We start from the raw sequence: 24,395 nt of genomic DNA on the forward strand, positions 1-24,395 counted from the left end.
GGGAATCAGGCCTGGGGAGCCAGCTTAAAGTAATTAGGAAAATTGTAAGGAAAGTGCAGAAAAACAAGCAGCTGACAGGGAGTCAGTCAGATAGAAACGGGACACCATCAGGAGAACAGCTCTCAGTCTCTGCTCTGGCCCGCCTGAGAGGGGATATGCTGATAGGGAATTTCCACGTCAGAAGCCAGCTGTTAGGCTTTAAGCACTTTGCCAATACATTGAAGCTTTCTGATTGCTTGTAAGCTGGTATTTAAACTCTTATGCATATGCCTGGGATGCTCCAATGACTTAGACTGTAGAATTGAGTTGTAAAGCTGTAAACAGAGGACTATTTGAATGAAAATAAACAAGAGAAACCGTGCCTGTATTCTATACCTCATCTCTGGGAAGGAGAAAGAAGTCCACACCCCAAAAATCTTACAGAGGGAAGCCCTACCTGACACATTCACCATGGAGTCTCCTATCAGAAACAATGAAGTCAAAGTCAGCACATGCTACAGCACAAAACTCTGACAAAAAATGCAAGGAATAGCCCCTAGAACAAATGTGTAAATACAACACAAGCCCCCGATTAAGTAACCAGCCATCTTAATCAAAGCCCTGTATTAAACACATTCAACATCTATGCAGAAAACCTACTATACCATAATAGCACTAACCTCCAGGACTCAAAACTGCAACCCCCCCCCCCCCAAAAAAAACCTCTCTGTGAGAAAGCAACATTGCAGATATTACATATAGGGGCCCCTTCAATTCCCCACTAAATGTGTTCCCTTTATAAAGAATATATTTTGAGTTTAGCAAGGAGTTAGGATAATCTATTTGTAAAAGCATCCCTTTGGGAGGCTGCTAAAATGGATGCGCTGAGAGGGAATCTAGATTCTAGAGGTCTTTACAGTTTCTAAGAGAGTAAGAGACAGGGAAGCACACAGACAGCAAAGGAGGTGCTGTCTGCAGAAGTGCAGCTACAAACTGAAAGCAGGGATCTGTAGGTTTTCTCCCTCTCCCAAAGAGCCTAAGGAGAGGATAGCAAGTGGGTTCAAAATGCCAATGGGCAGGTTCCCAACTTTAAAATCCTGTTCATAAATTGTGAACTCCCTCTAAAGATAGAAGTCAGAAGCCTCAGAATCCTGCTTCCCCAGGTTCAGTCAACATTTCAAAGCTGCATCTTTCATCTGCAACAATTATGGAAACTTAGTCATTCAACAAGAAGGCGAGTTTAGTCACAGTAATCCACACTGTCATAACCCGATGCCTCTATAATGGACAACAAAGGTTTACATCAGCTTCAGCTAATCCAGAACACCACACCATGACTGTTAGATATCTGCAAGTGGCAGGTTCATAATCACTCCTATCCAACAAAGACTACACTGGCTTCCATTTTCCTACTCTAATCCCAGACTCTAATCTTCAACACCCTATGAGATTATGAACCAATTTCTCTAAAGGACAGGTTATTCTTCTAAGCATATGAAAGGCCTTTAAGGTCCACTCAAGGAGGCTTCTTAATTTTATCATCACTGAAAGAAATCAAAAGATCTGATATACTCTTAAGTGTGCCTTCTTGGGAGCAGAAGCCACTCTCTGGAACTCCCTTCCAGAAGAGCTTTTCCTAACCCAGGATTACCTCTAATTCAGGAAGCAGGTGAAAGCCTGGCTTTTCTGCCAGGCCTTTAATATGCAACACTTCTTACTGGCTAGACTAGAACTGTTGGACTCGGGTACTTCCTTGGCTGTGATGTTTAAATATCTCTGTGCTCATGTCTTACGTTCTACCTGTTCTCTGTCACTAAGGTCTCTGCTCTCTCTTATTTCATTTCATTTATTAAAATTTATTGATCACTTAACACAAAGTAGGCCTAAGCGATTCACAATAAAACAAACATAAAATTATTAACAAAACATAAACAGAAAAAAACATAAAATAAAAGGTCCAACCACCATCAGCACAAATTAACCATAGGCCTGCTGCAACAGGAAGTTCTTCAATTGGAATCTGAATTATTTTAAACTGTCCCGAAGACAGAGATCATGTGGCAGTGAGTTCCATTAAGTAGGAGCTGCTACTGAGAATGTAGTAAGGCGAGCATGGCGAACAGATGGAATATCTAATGGTCCACGTTGAGAGGATCTTAAATCCTGGGTTGGTTTATAGATCCTTAAGAGGGCATTAGACCAAGAAGGAGAGTCAGAGCTCCCAGATGCTTTAAATGTCATGTAACAATATCCAAGTATGTGGCACTATTTATTCTAGGTGTTATTATTTAACCACTGTACTAACTATAAACATATAGCAATACTTATATATGAGGCTTATTTATCCTCTGCTCCATCTGTTAAGTATGGACTTTCTTGCTGTTCTAGCTTATTTAAGTTGTTGGGCAATAAATCATAATTCAACACTGTACAATATACTGTTTTTAATATGTAATTGAATATATTGTATTAAATGTAACCCTTACTGTACATATGGATAATTCTTTACCTTTCTCCAAATACCATTGTAGGAGGGAGAGTAATAAATCCTTGCAATAAATAAATTATCTTTACATTCCTATTTTTCTTTAAAGTTCTAAGATCGAGGGCTGATAAGCAGTGAGACTTTACGACTAATGGAAGCTAGCTCCCACTCATACGATTTTCTCAAGGAAAGAGCGCGTCCTATCTCTGTGCTTAAGAGAGTTTTGGTCTGGGTTACCAGAATGGGATTTGAAACCCATATAGCAGCCCACTGTGAGTCTTTGGGGAGGAAGGAGTTTTTATGCTGACTTTCGTACTTAGTTTAATCTGGTGTCATTTCATCCATTTTCATTAGAAGCAAGGGGATTCTGTTTGTGTGACTTGTGAATCTGCAATTGGAAGAAACAGATTTAGCACCAAGTAAATGTACTGTTTGACAGATTGCAGCGACAGATTGTTGTCATCAAAAAAGTTTTGTTGCATTAAATTTTCGGTTGGAAAACAATTTAGTGTGAGGCAACTGTCAAAATACATGAGTTTCAATAAACTCAGTCTTTAGAGTCATGATGTTATGAGATGAAATCTCCAAGAAGAGGTCCAACTAGAGCTGACAATGCTCAGAGGAGTAGAAGAGAGAATAGAAGGCATTGATCTGTTCACACCGTGCCTGGACTCCTAATTCTGCACTGTTAGATTATAGCTAATATACTAGTCATAGCCATCTAAGCGTAGACTAACAATCCCAACAAAATCACGATTCTTTAGGTACAAAACACAGTCAAGTCCCTGGTCTGAACATTTCATTTGAAACCTATAAGAAAACAGCCCTAGTTACCTGAGAGAAAAACTGTTCTTCTACAACCTTCTAGACATCTGACATCCTCACCTGAAGGTGGATTTTAAAAGATGCGCCGATTTTATAACGTTTGCGCATCGCCGTGCACATTATAAAATTCGATACCCACACGCAAATGCACGCCCGATTTTATATTGGCACGCGCATGTGCGGGCGAGTCACGACTCACGTGCAAGGGGGGGGTGTGAATTAAAAAAAATAAAATGCGCGGTGACACAACCAGGAACTTCCCTAACCCCCAACCTACTCTGCCACCCTTTTTCCTCTTCTCCCCGAGCCCTAAGATCCCTTTCTACCTTTTATTTGTTTTAAAAGTTACTCGCTCTGATGAGCTGCAGTAAGTTCCTCGCACCAGCCGGCTGCCGGTGCATGCTTCCCCGGGACAGGTCCTAATGGCTGCTGTCCTGGCCGGCCCCCCGCCCCAACCAGACCCCACCTCGCCCCTTTCAAAGAGTCCGGCACTTCCACATGTACCGGGAGATACGCGCGGAGCCAGGCTATTTTCAAAATGCACGCAGTGCACACATGGCCCAGCCATGTGTGTATCTCCCGGTATTTGTGCACGCCGGGCTTTTAAAATTTAAACGTTGGAGCCTCCATAACCTACTAAGTCGACAAAAAAAGAAATCAAAAGTATGGATACCTGGAGATGATCTTCCTCAGGAACAGCACCGGCCCTATGGAACTCTCTCTCTCTCTCTCTCTGAAGAACTCTTACCAAATGTATGACTACTCTCACTTCTGGAAGCAAGTAAAAGCTTGGCTCTTCCTCCAACCTTTATTACCAAACTCACAATTACCGTCACCCTGGAAGGTAGCTGAAACCTGCTCCCTTCCATGCATTAGAATTAAATTGACATAGAAGTAACCTGCTCCCCTCTATGTATTAAAGTTAAACTAACTTCGTGGTACCATTTGTGAGAGCCTTAAATGTGCTACTACAATCTTGTTCTGCTGAGATGTTCTATATGTTAAGATTAATCCATATTATTTCAAATTCATTCCTTACTGTACACCTTCCTCTGACTAGAACTGTTAAGCAGCTACACCTACTCGTTTCTGTCTGTATTCTCATATCCTATATTGTTTTTGTTGTCATCTTAATATTTTGTATCCTGTCTTGGGTGAATTTCTTATTCAAAAAGGTTGGTAATAAATCCAAATAAATAATCACCACTTTTCTATGGGCTGCAGAATGTTCAGGCAAAGCAAAAATAAAACAAGCTCCTAGTGCTTAAAGCCTGTATAAATTCAGAAGAACTGGGACAAGGCAACACAGCTCCCCTCCCATCAATATTCATAGATACTCACAGACAGGCATAAAACAAATATAGTCTCACACATGAACAGACGCACACAAAAAATTAAACATACATATAAACAGATACATATACATACAAAAATAAAATATCTCAATAAAACAAATCTTTTAAATCTTCTAGCCCACAATTAAAAACAACACCTATAAGATATTGTTTTGACTTCAGAACTACGGACTTAATGCCCACCCTTAACATGAGCAAAATTACCCTCGCTGTTCTACAATACAGGTAATTTTGGCCGCATTGCTAAGAGGTGTACTTGGGGGCACGGATGGAAAAATATGCATAGGTTTGTATAATCAAAACTCTGCCAATTGTTTCTGACAGAAAAGTTACCCGCAGAGAAAATAGGCAAAATTCTCTTTGTGTAGTTTTTCAGGGGGGGGCAAAAATGAAAGCAAAAGTATGCATAGATTAAAATTACCTGCAGGGTTTGCAAGAAGTTTACCCCTACAAGTCTTATTCAATAACGGTTACTTCCATAAGTACAGAATATAGAAAAGTTAGTTTTGAATAAAGCCCTATGCCTTGTACAGGCACTTTTGTAGGGATTCTAAAATTCATCTAGGATCTACTTGCCAGGGAAAGAATGAACATAAGAACATAAAACGTGCCATAGTGGGCCAGACCAAGGGTCCATCAAGCCCAGCATCCTGTTTCCAACAGTGGCCAATCTTGATTGCTCGAAGGAAGTACCCAACAGATCCTAAAGAACAAATTAATTCCCTCTTCTCTACTTCCAATTTCCAGCAATAAGAGGTGGTGTTCAAGCCTACTGGTGTTCTCCAAATCTACTGGGATAATAGTTGTTAATGGACTTATCCTCGGGAAATGTATCCATTTTTTAAACCTAGTTATTCAACTGGCCTTGACACATTATCCAGTCATGTTATTTTCTTCTAATTTCTAAAAAAAATGGGAGAGTTATACACACAACAATAAAATACATGAAAATACTTTTTGAAATCACTATTTGTATATGTTTAAACACAATGTTATTGGGAGTTTACATTTTATTAGCTATAAAAAAAATACAAAAAAAGACATTGATTCAAAGGATAAATGATTGATGCATTTATATTGTCAAGTTCTCACCCTTCCCTCCATTTCTGATATGCCACTAAATGTTTTCCAAAGGCATGTTTTCATATATTTTATTATTGATTGTATTACTCTTCCATTTTCTTGGTTTGGAGATAGTGGTTTTGCTTTCTATTTATTTAATATATTTCCTTCTATTTTATAAAGTTAGAATAATCCTTTCACTAATAGGCAGTCACCAAAATACAGTCCTAAATCCAGTATACCCTGGTATAGCACTATCCCATTGGTTATCCTCTTTCCACCATGACTCTGAGATGCCAATTAAGTCTATGTCATCATTCACTGCTATACACGCTAACTCTCCCATCTTACTTCTTAGACTTCTGGACATTAGCAATCTAACATTTCAAAGTGTGTTTTTTGTTTGTATTAACATTCTGCTTTTCAGTTGACAGGGATAAATTGGAATCTTTAAGCTCAAGTGAGTCTTTAATTAAAAGCCCTTGGACTACTTTTCTTATTATTGGAATCTCTCTGTTGGGATGCCCTAATTCTAATGCTTCATTAACATCATTCGAAGATACCTCCCTCCAAAACATGCAGCTTTCCACTTTGATTTAGTTTAAAAGCTGCTCTGTCTCCTTATTAAAGGATAGCGCCAGCAGCCTGGTTCCACACTGGTTAAGGTGGAGCCCAGCCCTTTGGAAAAGACTCCCTCTTCCCCAAAAGGTTCCCCAGTCCCTTACAAAACTGAATCCCTGGTCTTGCACCATTGTCTCATCCACGCATTGAGACTCCGGGGCTTTGCCTGCCTCTGGGGACCTGCACATGGAACAGAGCAGTAGCCCTGGGTTCACATCCTCAGTGCAAGAGGACAATGCACCATCTGGAGAGCAGGTCTTTGCTACAGGATCATTTCCTGCTGCACCAGATTGATGCTCTCCTTTCAGGAGACCTTCCTCCTCCAAGGCAGCACCAGGGCTGCCAGACTAGAGTTGGGACTTGGCTACTATGTCTCTGAAGGTCTTATCTATATACCTCTCTGTTTGCCTCAGCTCCTCCAGGTGTGCCACTCTAGCCTCCAGAGATCGGATTCATTCTCTGAGAGACAGGAGCTCTTTGCACCAGGTGCACACATACAACTTCTCACCGGCGAGTAAAAAATCATGAATGTGACACTTGATGAAAAAGACTGGGAGGCCTTCCTCTTGCTGCTGGGCTGCTGCTTTTATCTCAAATTTGTTCAATTTCTAGTTAAGTTTAGGTTGTTATGGGAGTAGGAACGCGTACAATTAGGGTCCTTTAAATGTATTAGTGTATTCACTATTTATCTGGTAGTAACCTACAAGGGAATGATTAAACTCTTGATAAGGTGTGGGGAATTTAAGTTAAAAGGCTTATTAATTTGTGTGTGTGTGTGTGTGAAAATGTCACCTACATATAAATTAAAGGATGAGCTAGTGGTTAAAAAAATAAGAAAAATACATGTGTAATTGCAAATGAAGGCTCTTGGTAATATTGCCCAACAGAGACTAGTTTTGATTAAGCTGGAAGCCCATAGGAGCAGGAGAAAACTGCTGGGCAAAAATTATATTAAGAACCTTTTAAAACCCCTTTGATCATGTAGCAGATTCCTATTCTCTTTTTAACTCTGCTTGTAATAAATTGGCTCCTCATCTGAGTACTCCTCTTATGTATTATGTAATAGATGTGTCCTTTTAACCCCATGCACTTATTTTCAGATTGCTAACACTAGGCTCCTATGCAATGAATACGGGTTGTAGAGGAAAAAGTAACCTGTCTCCCAGCCAGAAGAAAAACCACAGGCTTAGGGATTCCCTTCTAATCTAACTTTGGGTGTCCCAAGCAGCCACCATATCCTCGGTCAAGCTCTGGCTCTCAGAAGTAACTAATACAGGCAGTAACATCTGAAGTATGCATCTACAGTGGGTGTGGGTATTGTATGCAGTGTGTTGGGCATATAGGTATTTAATGCATGTGCTGTATTGTTTGATGATGATGATGATGATGATGATGATAAAGCAATGTGAGGCTAATAGGGATTGGAAGAATGGTTAAAGGGGTAACTGTGTATGGAGGGGAAGTACACAGTAGGGCGGTCTAGTGAGAATAATTGGGTCTAAGAAAATATGATGGCAGAAGTGAGGAACAGTAAGGGACCAGTAGAGGCTACAATGTGGGATCAAAGGGAGAAAGATCAGGCGGAGGGTAAGTTGGGAAGAAGGCACTAGTGGGATGCAGAGTGGATCTGTTTTTTGGATTTTTAGCACACTATCCAAATAATGCTAAAGTTGGTTTATAGCATTTTTAGAATTCAGGTACAATAAATCCCATTCTAAAAGGAGTTTATAATCTAAATGGGTACCAGAGGCAATGGGAGATAAAGTGACTGGCCCCAGAAGTGTCAGTGGAAGAAGTAGAAATTAAACTCTGGTTTTTACCCCATTGCTCTAATCACTACTTCTAAAACAAATGGTTCTCTGTGACTCACAGCAGTCCCAGCAAGAGGTAGCATTTACTTTTCATTTGCTAACACACTGTCTCAAAGGGCCTAATGTAATAAGGTGCACTGGGCTGTATGCACAGTTTTACCCAGGAATGTGCACACATTTTATTCCTGATGCATGCAAACAATCAGGGGAATTTTAAATCCCACCCTGCACGTAAAATCCGGAGGTTATGCGCGTGGCTGGGCCTTGTGAGCGCTGCACGCATTTTTGAAGGTGCCCAGCCACGCGTGTAACCCCCGTTCCATGCACAAGAGCCGGGTCTCGCAAAAGAGGCAGTCCAGAGGGTGGGGCGGGGTGGAGCTGGAGGTGGCCGGTACAGTGGCCATTTGCCGCTGTGCAGGGGATGGCACGCCGGCAGCCTGCCGGTGCGTGCAACTTACGCCAACTCAGGAGCTGGTGGAAGTTCTTAAACAAAGGAAAAAAAAGTATGACCTTTTAAGGGGTCGGGGAGGACAGGGGAAGATGAAGGGAGTATGGGCAGGGGGGTAGGGAAATTCCCTCCCAGTCTGCTCCTTAATTAATTAATTAATTAATTAATTAATTTTATTTTTTTATAGACTTTTCTTTGCCGACATTCGTGAGGCACATCATACCGGCTTACATTGAACTGAAAGGAGGAAAATACAATGAACAGAATAACATGTCATAGTTAAACGCAAATGGTGTAGGATATAAGTATCGTAAAAACATTCAGAGATTATATATAATAACAAAAGAACTAAATAGCTATGGAGGAAAAGGTAGAAAGAAAGAAAGAGAAACTTTGTACAAACTAAGAAAACTTTATCTTTAACAATGAGAAAGTGGTACGGGGTTATGAAGTGCAGCAAAGTTCCAGGGGGGGAGGGTAGGGGCACAGATGGAAAAAGGAGAAGAGCAAGGGGGGAAGGGGCACGTAATGGAGATTCTTAGAAAGGTCCATTTAGAGAGAGAATTGGGGAAGGTCGAGATGGGAGAGAATTGGGGAAGGTCGAGATGCATTGCTGTGTGAATTTGTAAAACTTTACTCCCCCTTGTGTGCGCCACACGCACCATGCGTGCATGGATTACAAAATCTGGCGCATCCATATGTGCGGCCGGGAAGCACATGCACATGGAAGCGCACGTGCACCTATGAAAATCTACCCCAATATGTGTATAAACCTGCATAAAACTGTGCACACAAATGAACTCTCCTCTATGAAATCCCATGCTATTAAAGGCATTACAGAGAGGTGTGTAGGCTTAATGTATGGTTTCTTAACATTTGAAATTTAAATTCTGCTTAGAGCTGGAGTAAAGATACCCGGGTGAATACGTCTATGGGGCTGATCCCAGAGGTGGTAGTGGAGGGCCTGTCCTTGGAATTTATGCGCATAAAACCCAGGGATGGTAACTTTGAAACAGCCATGCGGGTGCACATGTACCGTATCTTTTGCACTGTAAGTCGCTGCTGAATGTAGGTTGCGTTAGTGAAAAAATGGCAAAAATCTTGTAAAGTTAATAAATAAGTCGCCGCTTAACATGAGCACACATACCCGATACCGCCAAACATTTATCAGCTTAGCTCCCCCAGCAGTGCAAAAAATCTACTTACATTCCACTCCTTCCACTATGGTCAGGAATCCTCTTAAAAGCACTCGCCATCTGCACATTTAAACAGAGCGCCCGTGCGCCCTCAAACGGCGCCGTGCCTAGTACGCCTAATACATCCTGGGCAGCGCTCACCAGTCAAGGCTTTTAGAATACGGGGACAAAGCCTTGCCTGCCATCCGCCAGAAATTCTGAAACAAATGTGGCAATTTTTTTTTTTGTAAATTTCATAAATAAGTTGCCCCTTTGTATAGGTCTCACCCTCCGAGCTTTATGTAAAAATCCGCGACCTATACCCCAAAAACTACAGGATGCGCGTATGCCAGTATGCGCCAAAGGACATGGCCATTAATATAATATACGCACGTCTGTGTTATAAAATAGACTGTATGCGCGTACATAGGCGTACAATTTTATAAGGATGCGCACAAATGCCGCCTCTACTGTGTAAGTGGGGGAATTTTACAAGGGACACAGGCCAACGCAATTACCAGTTCCCCCAGTTTGTTCCCAGTTTGCCCAGGTAATGGCTAAGTTTCCTAACCCCTCCTAGTTAAAGAGCCTCCCTTGTTACCCTGTTAGTACCAACCCTTAAAACCCCGCTGACTAGCCTAGATTTTTTTTTATTACTTACACATCACCCATAGCAGTAGTAAAGTTACGTGGCAGGGGATCCCAGTGTGCGCTTGTGTACATAAATACTTACGTGCACATTTCATGGTAAAGTCCTGGAACGCTCATGTCCTGCTCGTGCCTTGCCCAGACCAAGCCCATGCCCACCCCTTTTTCAACTTCTTATTTGGGCGCATACTGGGAGATACGTGCGCACATGGCGCCTTTTAAAATATGCGTGGCGCGTGCCACCCCCGACTTCGGCGTGTACCTCCTGGCTTTGGCACGCGCCGGGGTTTTAAATTTCACCTCAGTTTGAGCACAAATCAAGTTTTTTTGCACAAAAATCACATTTTATGCACAGAGAAAATGCTTTGTGCACCAATTGCTTTTATGCACATAATTTGTGTTTTGTGTGCATAAATCATGCTTTATGTGCAGTGGGCAATATCCGTGCACAGAACAAGCGTGTCTTCAGTGAACATTTTTAGGTTACCATGCTTTTTTAAACTTCTGCTGCATTAGCATACCATTAGTTTACCGCATCCGGAGTTAATTTCTTTTTTGTGTCTGCGTTAACTGTTCTGAATTTCAGCCCAAAACTTTAACATACAGCCTATTATATCAACCAGGGGTGGTTCTAACATGAGGTAGGGTGAGGCGGTGGCCTCAGGCGGCGGAATTTTGAAGCCGCAATAAGTGCCCTTCCAAAACACCTCTGCCGCAGCTGCCGCCTCACCCTGCCTCCAGTCAAACATCAGATCGGGCAGGGTAATTCCATGATAAGCATTAGCAATGGAAGAGGAATAATAATGAGTGATAAAAGACAGGACAGTATCAGGATGAGGACTGGGAATTTCTGGGAGTGAAATCAATATGAAAGATGTTTGGATGGTTAATTGAGCATGGATGGGAGTAGATGTGGATGTGGGAGGGATCATCTTTGGAAGAAAAGGATGTATAAGAGATGCTATAGGAATGGAAGAGGACTGAGATAATAAGGTGGGAGAAAAGATAAAACGTTTCTTGCATATTAGACTTTCAGCAAGTTCAAATGCTCCAAAACAGTCAAAAATCTTTGCTTAGAGTCAACTTGTAAAGCTCTGGAAGAGAGGATGTGGTACTGCTTCTTTCCACAAGAGACAGGTAATGGCTTACATGGAGGGGCTGTAAGGTCATCAGTGAGGTCACAGAGTTATGTCTGCTTCAAAGGAACTTATAAAAATATCAGAGGGGCAGCCAGCCAGCCAACCACATCACCTAATCAGTTGACACACCCCTTGCTTCTATTTTCTTTCATTTATTTTGGACTTAACTCATGTCTTTCCACTGGTAAATCAAGATGGGTTACATTCAGGTACAGTAGGATTTCCATCATCCCCAGAGGGCTTACCATCTAAGGATCTGATTGACTAAGCGTTTTCCCCATAGACACAGAATGGGAGAAAAACCAAGGTTTGTACCTGAAGCAACAGAGGGTAAAGTGATATGCCTAAGGTCACAAGCTGCATGGCATGGTGCCATGGGGGGGTAGCTTTCACTACATCACCATTTAAAATAAAAAATTCATAGGTGCTTTGAAAGCAATTTCCAAAGCCAGTTACAGGGTAAAAAGGGATTTACCTGTGGATGTCAGCAATCTGAACACTGCCCTCAAGAGCAGGTGTAGACCGTATTTTCAATTTTAGGCATACACTTTTTCAGCAATTTTCTATCCACATAAAAAGGAGATGCAAATATTCATGAGTACTTTATGTCTACAGCAAGTTTCAACACATGCTCTCACTTAGAAACATGGGGTGAGGTCTGCAGGTAAAAATTACTTGAGGATTTTGCCCCAAAACAGTTTGAATAATTGACCCATTTATGTGATTATATGTTGTTTATAATGACTCTTATTATTTAAAAATGCCATGATGGTCTACAGCACCAAAGGATTCAGAAAGTGGTGCTCTTATGTAATAAGAGACATTAACTGTAAAGCTGCGTCACCGCAGCATGACACTTATGCTCCTTTCCCTTTCATGTTGTGTTTTTATTTTACCTTCTGGTCCTGTGGAGACAACCCATACTTACAGTGGTAATGTACCGCGAATGGAATTCTGGGGCATCCTTGAGAAAAGTCAGGCCAGGGTGAGTGTCCACTACATCCTGGAAAAGAGCAGAAAAGGACTATCACCCCTCAGATTAGTGTTATTCAATGAGCAACAGGACCATTCTGCTCATCCCCCAGGCTTTTTCTGTTTTTTTAATATACTGCTAATCACGTAGGAATGTTGTATTTGATGAAGCATTAGAAGATGTAATTTGTTGACTAGAAAAAGCAGAGTAAGACGAATGCCTTGTTTTTAAATTGGCGTAAGTTTGATGGTTTAATTCCCTGTGTGCATAACAAATGATATCGATGTAGCTCTTTTCTGAACAATATCCTTTTTTTTCCCCCTGATGCAGTGTCTACAGCAAAACGTTTACCTCATAGGAACATCATTAAAAAAAAAATCAAGTGATGCACTTTATCAGCCGGCAGAGAAGTTTTTCCTGAAAAGTTCAGAATCAGATATAGTTGTCTGTAATGTAGTTTGTTTCTTATATGGTTCAAGTGGGACGATTCTCTATGAGTGGGCTACTTGTTTATTTATTAACAGTCATTTGGACATCACAAATAACTATAGTTTGTTTCCAATACCAGCCATCTTGGTTTACAGACCAATGGCAAAAAGTCCCTCCAAATAGGGACCTGTTAGATAATTAAACCACCCACAGATCTCAAAGAAACTGATGTACTACAGTGCACTGAATTGCATGCAGAACTCGAGATATTCTGCATTTAAGTTTTCTATTGGAATTCATATGAAAATAAGCTGGGTAGAACAAGTTTCCTATGACCAACTCTGCAGAAAAAGCAGCCTGAGCTCTTTGTGTGTATTTTAGCTTTGCAGGCATAGTTAATAAGTTGCACATAAAAAGTGAAAACTGTGAATCTAAGCCCACCTTGCATGCACAGGTTGCCATTACTATGCAGGAAGCAAACTTTGCAAAATTCACTGCACGTAAATACATTGGCCTCAAAATATCAACATGCCTACTTTTTGGCTCCCTTTCTACTTATTCTTCGTCTAAATGTCTAGGTCCCCTATCATGTATTTGGTTTCCTTTACATATTTAAATTTCATTGGAATACAAGGTGTATACTTATATTTATGGTAATAGCCCATTTTTAAAACGCTCTTCCTCCCGCGAGGTCACACACATTTCAGACAAGGTTCAAAGTAGCTTCCTGTTCTTGTGTTTCATCCAAATGTAGTTGTTTTTTTTTTGCTATTTTATTTACCTCTGTTACATCTAAAATGCATCTATATTTGTTTTCCTGAGATTCCCCTGCAGGGTTTTCATAGCTTATCTCACCATTATAGAAAAGCAGAAAAACTTCAAAGGATTTCTCTCTTTTTTTCATCTAACATATTATTTAGGTTCTTGTTTTAATCAATACATTGCTTTTTATTTTTCTCTCTTTACATTCTGTTCCCTGGCATTAAATATATGCGCTCAGGAGGCGGCATGCCTGCCTGCTGTCAAGAGCCATGATGATCTTCTGAGAATTACAGGACGTCTCGGTGTCACTTCTCCACGTCCTAACTGTTCCAGAATCTAAATCAACAGGGCTGCAGCTGCCTGCTTCGAACCCTAGATATATCCCTAATCCATCCCCCACGGATGCAGTAAAGCTGCTGCAATGTGAGACGCTACCTGCGGAAGGGGGCAAGGAGAGAGGCTGGACCTGCAGCGGGCGGACGACATGGGACTGGACATGCAGGAAAGCAATGGCAAGAGACTATTACCTGCAGGAGGGGGATGAAGTCTTCCTGCTCCAGGTAGTTGCTGCCTGGCTTTGCCAAAAGGTAGATGAATCTGGAGGCATCATCATGACAGGTCTGCAGCAGCCTGAGAAGGAAGTGAAAAGTATGGGCTCAGCATTTGCCGCTGTGCAGATGACTCATACAGGGGCCTGGAATATACTCTAAAGGTCATGAATGGCGCTCAAACGCTATATAATGCCTACGCTGGATAATACAGCACACAAGCTGACACCAAAGCATAGTCACTGCGGTCCGGGATTAGCACTGGAGCACCATTATTTAATTTTCTGAGTTTGTTCCATCTAGCAATCAGAAGAAAGAGTAGATTAGCCTGGCCAACAAAGGCTCCACGAACCTCTGCCCAGAACTGTATGTGGCCCTAATCCTTCCCATTGCTGTAGTGTGCCATGGGATTCTGGATACTCACTTTCTCCACATGGCTACGAATGAATGTACAGAGACAAATCCTGTCCTTTCTCCTCCTGCAGCATTGAACATAGGAGCTTTCCAATAGACAGGGCAGTTGCAGACCTGCAAACAGATCAAAGAGAATCAGCAAGTTGGGAGTAAGAACAGAGTAATTGGGGGATTCCATCTCACGTACTCTGGGCTCCCTCACAATTCTCTATTCTTCTCCCTCCAAAGCTCTGGGTCACAGACTGGTGATATCTGGTCTCCTCATATGAACTTTGTTTAAATCTTCTTCTACATGCTCCCTTTCCTTACTCTTTCCCATGCGATACTCACCAGGGAGCCCGTCCAGCGAAACCTCCAGTGTTTCACTGCTTTTCTCACTGCAGACAAAGGCAGGCGATGCAGCTACCTGCTCTGAGAAAGGCAGAGAGGGCAGCCCTTATGAAACTGCTGCCAACAGCTGCTCTCTAAGGGCCTGAGGTAATAAGCTGCACAAAACTTATCACGGGTTTTGCGAGGGTAATTACGTGTGGTTTCCCATGTTAACTGTATGCACATATGTAATAACATGTTTGATGCAGAAAAACGCGGCAGGTTTTGCGCGAGTGTATGCAAATGGAATGTAAAGGAGGTAATTATCTATTCACGGGCTACGTAGGGAGATCGGTTAGTGCGGGTTTTTTTAGCATCTGGGTCAGGGCAGGAGTTAAGTGAACGTGCTGTGGCTGGGGTGGCGTCTGTGCTTGTCCCCATAGATTGCCAGTCCATCCATCCTGGCTTCTGCCGTCTCCCGGCGGGGTTGATCCATGTGCAGCTTGCCCCGGGCGCCTGGTGAGGAAAAGGCTGCAAAGACACACAACCATACTAATGCCAGCAATGGAGTAAAAGGGCTGGTAGGAACTGAAACTATTTATTTTTGAATAACAGGGGGGCCAATGTAATCAGCACCAAGTCAGAAATACTCTTCGTGACGCTGCAAAATATTTTCAATTGCGCCTATTTTAGTGCAGATTTTTCCCGTGGTTTTCTGCATCTGGGCTTTTATGTGGGTATTGGTGCATGTATTTGGTCTTCTGCGCATCTAATTTGCATGTCATCCCCTTATTACATCCCGTGGAGGTGCCAGCTTTTGCCACGTGCTCTAAAAAAAAAAATACAAGCAGAAATTTTGCATTGATTTCAGCTCGGGTCTTATTACATCGGCCCCTAAATGGCTACTAGGTGTCACCATAAGAGCAGGGATGGACTCTCCTGTCCCTAGGAACTATAAGCATTCTCTGCAGCTATCTGATAATGCTGGAATAAGGGTTGTGAATGGATCACAACCTCACTCAGCATGCTATATTTTTAACACTGGTCCTTGTCTGGGTTTTCTTTGCGATATTTATGTATGCGGGTTTGAAGGTGCATTTCCTTTTTTCAGAAGTCGATTTATGCATGAGGTTTATTCCTGTCATGGTTTGCACAAAACTAACCCATTTAGAGACACTGCCCTGAGAAGAAATATCTGTGCATAAGCTTCTTTATGCTGCAGTCTATGAAAAACTCAAGCCTTACAAAATGCATCATTTTTAGGGACTCTTCTATTGCTTATGAGTGGCTGGGCTCATTTCCATCGCTCTGATTCTGAAATTCCTGATTTTCTAGCTAAAGAGGCAATACAATTACAACAAAACCAGAAATGGTAAAAACTGTTGTCATAAGACACTGATCTTCCCTGTAACAATTAAAAACACAACATCCATTTGCCAGTGTGCTGAAGTATTATTCTTTGAGTCACTGTACTATGCAGAGTTGCCAACTGGCTCCAAATTTTCAGGACAGGTTGATCCAGTCCTGGTTTTACCCCATTTCATGAAGGGACATTCCTTAAGACTGAGCCCATTTTAGCACCAGAAAATCAACATGACCCCAGAGGAGGACCAAAACCTATTAGCTGGGGTGTGGTCCCCCTCCAATAACCACTCCACTCTCATCTCCCCCTCCTTGAACTTCAGCTGATCCCCTTTCTCAGTCTTCATCCTCTCTAGTTAATCCTCTCTCTCAACCTCCAGCCACTCCAGACCTGAACATGCATATTGTTTTATACTGTTCCATGTCCTTTTGTCTGTTTATAAATTGTATGTTTTGCTGTAAACCATCCAGCACAGCTGGGCTGATATGGGTGGGATAGAAATTTTATAAATAAATAAATAACCTCAATCCCAACCAGAAGACCTCCTCTCTCAGCCTCTATTCCTCCAGTTGATACTGACTTGCATTCCCCAGCCCACACCCTCTCCAGCCCTTTAGCTGATTCTCTCTTACCCCAAACCTTTCTTAAAACCCTTAACTGATCCTCTCATCCCCTCCAACCATTCTCTCATAACCCCCAGCTGATTCTCTCTCACGAAACCCTTCTTATAAACCCCCCCAAAATCCTGACATCTTATCCCTCTCACCCTCCATCCCTTCTCTCACCTCCCAGCCTGCCCCTCCCCCAGCTGATCCTCTCTCACCCCACAGCTCCTCTCTTGCATCCCCCAGTTGACCTTCTTTCATTCCCTCTTTCTGACCCCCTCCACAGCCAATCCTTTTCCCAGCTGAACCAATCCTCGAACCTCTTCCTGAGCCCTCCTTTCAAACACCCCCTTCTCCAAACCTCCTCCTGGGCCAGGGGGAGTGGCAACACTTTCCTTTGGGCCTCAGACCAAACCTGGGTGACAACTGGTGAGAGAACAGAGTGCAAGTTGATGACAGGAGCAACATTTTTCTCTTGGGTGGGTTCAATCGTGGGTGAGGAGAGGGAAGCGGTGGCAATCTCCACCGGCCCATGACCACTTAGCCCTCCATTATCATCATGGCTGGTCCCAAGCCTGAAGGTGATCTGCAAGTGGCAGCAGCATTAGTACTGAAAGCACTGGGGAACACAATTTTCGCTGAGTTAGATCTGACACTTGTTTTTGACTAACTTTTGACATCCGAATCCAAAAATGACCCCAGTTTTTCTCTATCACGTCAACTTTTTAAGGTACAGGATACCCTCCCTTTGTCCCAAAAATCATACAAAATGTACATACAAAGGAAATAAAAGAAAAAATTACCTGAATATACTGTTTATTTAGAGTTATTTTATTCAGACAAAGGCCATATATTGTTACTGTAAGTCAAATTGTGTACAAATAGTAAAGTTCTGCTACCAAACATACATATTAAGGTAAAAATTTACGCTTAGCTTTTCCGGCAGTGTTCAATCTGTGGACAATCTCGCCTGATGGTACGTCGCACTCTGAATGTCAAAGTGGCCCCTAACCCCTACACTAATACCTAAACCTCACCTCGAGTACCTAGATGGGCCTCCTATAGAGGTATAAATACCTACCTAGCCTCTCCCTCCCTCCCTCCCTCTCTCTCCCCACCCGGTGGTGGTAGGCTATGCTCTGTCTCCCCTAGCAGCTTAAAATAATGAAAACGCTATTTGCGAAAACATCTCTCCCCCCCCCAGTGGTCGTAGGTAGGAATTACAACAATTCTGGCACTTAACGCAAAGTGCGAAAAAGTTATCCAGATAGCGCACTTTGCAATAAACAGCCTGTTACCATAAAACACGCCCCTTTTCCTATCGCATGCGATATTTAGTACATTTTGATAAATCCAGGCCTAAAATAGGCTGTAGAGAAAAAACTTGACATGATAGAAGAAAACTAACTGCAGTTTTGAAATCAGCACGCCTATTTAAGTCTAAAACAGCTGAAACATCGAACTCAACAGGAATTATGTTAAAAATTGTTCCCCAGTGAAGTCAGCACAGGGCCTGAAAGCTCACAGGCTCTGCAGCAGCCCTGATCCTTCCCAATGCAGAGCTTCCTGTTACCACAGAAACCTGAGCGAGGGCAGGGCCTGTGAGTGCATGCTGGCTTACAGGGCCCACTCTGCCTTCTACTACTAATGCTGCTGCTTCTTGTGCCAATTGAGGCACTTGTGACCCCAAATTAAGTTTCTGTGATCTTATTTGGGGTCCAGACCCACAGTTTAGGAAGCTCTACCTTAACCAAAGCAAGACTGCAGTGTAGTAGTAGCCTACTGGTCAGAGCAGTGGGCTGAGAACCAGGGAAGCGAGAGTTCAAATTCAACTGATGCTCCTCGTGACCTGCAGCAAGTCACTTTATCCTCTATTGCCTCAGGATTGTTGCTGTTTGAATCCTGGGAGTTAATGTTGTAATGGAAAGTTTGCTACAGAGGTTCTGAGTGTAGTTTATTTATTTTACAGAGTTTTATGTTTTGCACTGAGATGACACCAGAATTTGAATATATTTTTGATTATATAGTGATATTAGCATAAGTCTCTGCTCAAGAGGACAGCCTTTAAGCAAAAGGCAGGAACAGCTTGAAGCTAGGGTTAAGTGGGTTAATTTAGCAGGACTAGAAATCCCAGGATTCCAATCATCTAGTTTGAGAAATGTGGTGCAAAAAAGGGGCTGCACCAGAGGGGGGCTCCCTCAGTTCACCAGCAGACTGCTAGTTCCCCCAAAAGGAACTGGAGGGGAACAGCAAGCAGAGACGGAGGTGGAGAGAGACTAAGAAGGGCATCTGGCTACAAATGGGAGTGCAATACTGATGAAGAGGAGACAGAACCAGATGGACATTTCCATTTCTAAGCTAAGTCTCTTACTCAGAAAACAGCAGGGAGACTGTGGCTATTTTCTTGGGGATTTGGGGAACATGTTTAGGTAGCAGATGGTTAGACTTTGCATCAATGTAACAGAAGCCACTGTGGAATGCTAGCTCTGATATAGCACAACTCTAAAAGGAAAAGAGATGAAACAAGGAAAGGAATGCTTGCTCTTCTTTAAGTTTAAAGTTATTGGCTAAAACATAGTTTGGGAGAGAGACAAACTCAATATTAGGGGCAGCCAGAAGGTTAAGCAATATATACCCAGACATATTAGGTTGAAGCTACTTTAACTGATGCTGGAGCAGTTTGCATGCATGCATGTTAATTAGTTATTTTGTGGTTTGCAACCTCTAATGTTCGAATGCTGAAGCCATGTAGTGACAGTTCAGTCTTTGGAGCCATGTTTGATCAGCTCCGTCCTCGAATACTTTGGGGGAAACTGTGGTGTTTAGAAAAACCTTAACATTTAAGTTTGAAATGTATCCTGTTATTAACTGTCTGTAATTGGTACTGCAAATTATATAAATTAGAACTCCGGGTTGTAAGGGTTACTCTAGTCAATCGCTTGGAAACGCTGGCATGGGATCCTTTTAATCCTTCCAAACCAGTCCAGGAGTAGCAGGACTATGAGATGTACTTTTCTTCTAATGCTTGAATCTGCTTGGAAAGTTAAAAGTTGAACTGTCCTAAGCCTTGCTACTTACCTGTTTCAAACTGATACTACCATGCTTGAGTGTTAGCTGCTACTGAATAAAAAGAATTTAGGGAATTGAATTATGGCTTGTTTTGGAGTCATTATTAAGGACTGGAATGGTGCAGAGCTTTTGGGGAACTGATGGAGAATATTACAAGAATTGTCATAAAGAGATGCGGGTTCAGATCTAGTTTCTGTCATGGGTTTAAAAGGGGAGGGGGGGAGATCCCCACATGGTTGTCAGACATAGTTAAGCTGAAACTATTTGAGAATTCAACCTTTTGTATAGAGCCTTACTTATTGATTGAGACTGGGGCTAAACTCATGACACTAAGGATAAGCCACAAGCTGGGGATAAAAACCATTTTACTTACTGTAAGAGGTTTTAAAACTTATGAGCGGGAAAGATTCTGGCAATAGAAAACCCACTGATGTAGAGAGGGCATTCAACCTTCTTAAAATCCTAAAGACTCGTATCTTGAAGTTACCCCTCTAACTGTAGAAATCAGCCCCACAGCGACTCAGACTACATCCCACATCACAGTATGGTGAGGGGTAGTCTCTTTAAATGAGCCCCATGGTATGTTGGATACAAACTCAGTCTCTCATTTTTACTGCTAGTGCTTGCATTGCCAAAACGTAGTTCATAAGATGCTGTGTGTACAGTCAACTTATCAAAATACACCTGGAAGTTCTTTTTAATCAAGCCAATAGCACTGGAAGTTGTAAGGGGAAACCAGGTGCCTGGAATTTTCCTACCCTTGATTGATGTCATCATGTTTGTCAATATTAACATAACATTTGGTAACTGTCAATCATGCTTTCTAATATACATCTGTAATGTATCTACAACTATCTCTTCCATGGAATGTATTATAAAATCTGTGAGTTTGAAAGACTGTCTGCATCTGACAGAGAGAGGGGGGGGGGGGTGGGTGTCCACTATCTGAATCGCTGGTTGGCAGTTTGGCTACCTCATTCCTTGGTAATTGGTTCAAGAACTGATTGGTTGGCATGAGACTTTAACACTAGTCCAGGAATCCAGAATACATGAGAGAGATGTAACCAGATTTGGGGAAGCGAGAGATGGGCAACCAATGACATGAATGGAAGGGGGACTGCAGCTTGGTTTGCTCATCCTTGATCCACGATGTGTTCTACTTCTTGCTTATTTAGAAAAAAATGTGAAATTTGTGTTGAAGAGTTTTTGACTCTGTTTTGCTAGTGGCAACGTATGTGCTCTACATCACATGATGTATCTCTGAAAAGTTGGCATGGTGGGCTATAGGGAGCTGTTGAAACTCATGCTGCACAGAAAGCACAAAAGGAAGTCAGATACCCTTCTGGGCCGGTTCTTAAAAATTTCCCTGAGCTGATAATTTCCTACAATCCACCCCTAGCCTCGGGTACAAACTTAAGGGCTCATTTGGGTTTACTAAACTGCAGTACTGGGTAAACCTGGCATTAAAATACCACAGCCTAGCCAACCCCAGAGCTCTGACAGTCCGGGGCCACCATCTTGTTAAAGGGCCCGAATAGCCCGAAGTAACCCCATGCATCCCAGCAGTGGCCAAACCCCCACAGGTCTTGCGATATCCCCGTTTCCCCTTCTCCCCCTCCCGTCACTTAAGGCAGTCCCTGTGAATGGAAATGAGAATGAAAAGCAGATGTGGTCTCAGAATAGGCCCTTTTTTTTTTTTTAAACTAATTCTGCCCCAGGCCATCCTTGATGGTCTAGTGGGCACCAGAGTGCCCTCTAGGCTCCAGGCCTTGCGCCATCACTAAAACAAATGGCACCAGCTGGCTAGCTTTGCACTTATGTCCCTGCCACGTATTTTTTTTTTTTGTCAATCTTCTGTGAATTGCTGAAATGCTTTTTTGTCTCAGCTCATGGAACACTTATATAATGTCTGAGTTCCATGGAACACTCACAAGCTTTCTGCCACTGTTCCATGAGTAAGCTTCCTTGCCCTCATAGTTCTCAGAAACCAGGGAGTGGAGCAGGGGATGGGATGGCAAATCCCTGCATAATGGCCTCCAGGAAAGAGTCCCAAGAGCCAACAGAAACCCAGCAAACCAGAAGCTTGCTGGTCTCTGAGACTTTCACTGAAATACCTTTTAGCATAATCATGACCTCTCAGATTCTTCCAGAATTCCAAACACTCCTGTATGCGAGGGGCCTTATGCACTCGTTGGCTGTGAGAACTCTGAAGGCAAAATAAAAGGACTGGCATTTAGAGACAGCTGCACAGACTCCAGCTTTTACCATCACACAGGAATCTCAAGCTGCTGACCAGTCATGCTTCAGTACTCTATCACAGATGTATAGCACTGAGAAACCCATTTACTAAGTTATGAACTATTTACTTAGGAGACTATTTACTAAGCTACGACACTTTCCCATGCTGTTTAACTGTGAGTTAGCCCCTGTAGTATTTTCTAAACTGCGGTACTCAGTACTGCAGTTAGTCAATCCTGTGTTGCCATCACTGTGGTAACATGTAATCACAGCCAGGGGTATTGTGTGATCATGGCCTGGGGTAGCGACCTTGAGAGGGTCACAGCTCCCCTTTGCCCCAGAGTCATTTGGTTTTATTTTGAAGAATGGTACTGAAAGTACAGGAGCAACTGGACATTGCGTCTGCTTAAACACTCCTAAGACTCCTCTGGGAGAAAAAGTGTAGGGGATTGGGGGGAGGGGGGGGGGGGGGGGGAAAGGTTGCCTGCCATTACTTTCAGGGAAGGTTAATTACACCTCTTGAGGTATTAATAACTTTCATAGAGTAGTGAAGCTTGCAAAGATTTTTCAGAAACCACACTACTCTGTTTTCGTAGTACTGAGCTGCTTTGCCTGCATTTGCATGCGACAAAGCTCATTAATTCCCATGCACTTTGCTAGACTTTATTGGGCCAGAAATAGCACGTGCTATTTCCAAGCAGGCCACACCATTTCCAAAAGCATATGATGCATTTTCAAATTGGTGAACACAAAAATTGTCTTTTAGCACACAATAATGTGTTATCATAGCTTAGTAAATGGGCCCCTATATGCCCTAAGGAGGTATGCTATGAGAACAGGAGATGTGTGTTCCACTATACATTGGACCCCCAAATGAATGTAGGGTACCCACAAATGGAAACAAATTTTAGTTTCATTTGTTTATTTCCCATTCAAATCTATTACTGTATTGAGCAAGCAGCAGGTGAAGGCAGGGACTAACTAGTAACTATAGCAACCAACTCTTGCTTGTTTGACAGAGCAGCCTCATTGAAGCCAAGGTGGGAATAGGTGGCAAAGAGACCGGAGGAAGGACAAATCACATTGAAGCATCTTTTTAACTAGCCTATAGCTGCCATCTGGATTAAGTGAACCGGACATCCTCCCACTGAAAGATCTGAACACGTGCAAAGAAACTCCATTTGTTGTGTCGGATTTTGCAAAGGAAAGTTATGTATTCAGAAGCTCTCATAAAGTTTTAAAGAAGCTTTTAAAAAGTAGACATTGGCATTAGCACGGGAGTTTTCTGATCTTCAGTTCTGTCAATGCACTCACCGTGACAGAAAGACAGAGGCACTGCTTTATGTCTGTTCACTGGGGCAGGGTAGGACTGGAGTGAGATTGAAGCAGTGCCAATGAAGACTGTCTGACGCAGCACAGTCCAGTGCTCTCAGGTTAACTGCAGACAGACTGAAGTGAAGAGAAGCACAGCCTTGCCAGCCTTCTTGGTTCTGTTTCTAACAGTTTTTTTGTGCATGCAAAAGAGTCAGCAGAGACAACACACATGCAATGGATGTGTTTCTATATGTATGTGTTTGTGTGTGACAGACATTTTTGCATACAATGTGAAGAACAGCTATAGAAAGACAGAGTTTATGCAGTAGCAAGCTGCTAATTCTTTTTGGCAGTGCTTGCTAAGCACCAATGTGAACTTGATTGAGTATGTGAGACACACACTCATTCAGTATTAGAGTGGTACTGTGAGTGCTGGTACAATATCAATAAATTCTATTGTGATATCAAAACCCCCAGTAGGCACTTAAAATTCCATCATGCCACTGCAAGGAAAGGGTAGAAGAGGGAATACCAGGGGTATTGCTGTGGAGCCATTCGAGCCTTTGAGAAGAACAAGCAGTACTAGTAGCAGCGAGTAAAAAACAAGTCATGCCCTTAAACTTAAGAGAGACCGGAGTGGAAGCCAGATCAAGCCATCAGAAATTGAAATTGGGCGAGAATGGGCCACTGCTGCCTATTCCTCTACCTCTTGTTTTGAAGCAGGGACAAAAAGCAGGAGAGCCATTGTGGGTTGGTGTCATCAGTGCAGGAGTAAGAACAGGGGCAGCAGAAGTGCAAATCCAGCAGTGCACTCCTCCATTAT

At 42.5% G+C, this 24,395-nt stretch overlaps 1 protein-coding gene across 7 annotated transcripts in view; it reads right to left on the reverse strand.

Annotated features, from left to right (window-relative positions):
• Positions 1–24,395, reverse strand: part of PPP2R3A (protein phosphatase 2 regulatory subunit B''alpha) — a 435,163-nt gene that overhangs the window by 113,353 nt on the left and 297,415 nt on the right. For all 7 annotated transcript variants that reach the window (XM_029615753.1, XM_029615752.1, XM_029615758.1 and 4 more), the window contains 3 exons: positions 14,685–14,788; positions 14,240–14,342; positions 12,477–12,551 (listed from right to left, as the gene is read on the reverse strand). In XM_029615753.1, the coding sequence (XP_029471613.1) occupies positions 12,477–12,551; positions 14,240–14,342; positions 14,685–14,788 (282 nt within the window). The remainder of the gene's footprint in view (positions 1–12,476; positions 12,552–14,239; positions 14,343–14,684; positions 14,789–24,395) is intronic.

This window comes from Rhinatrema bivittatum, chromosome 9 (genome assembly GCF_901001135.1).
Source record: "Rhinatrema bivittatum chromosome 9, aRhiBiv1.1, whole genome shotgun sequence".
Lineage (NCBI taxonomy): Eukaryota > Metazoa > Chordata > Amphibia > Gymnophiona > Rhinatrematidae > Rhinatrema > Rhinatrema bivittatum.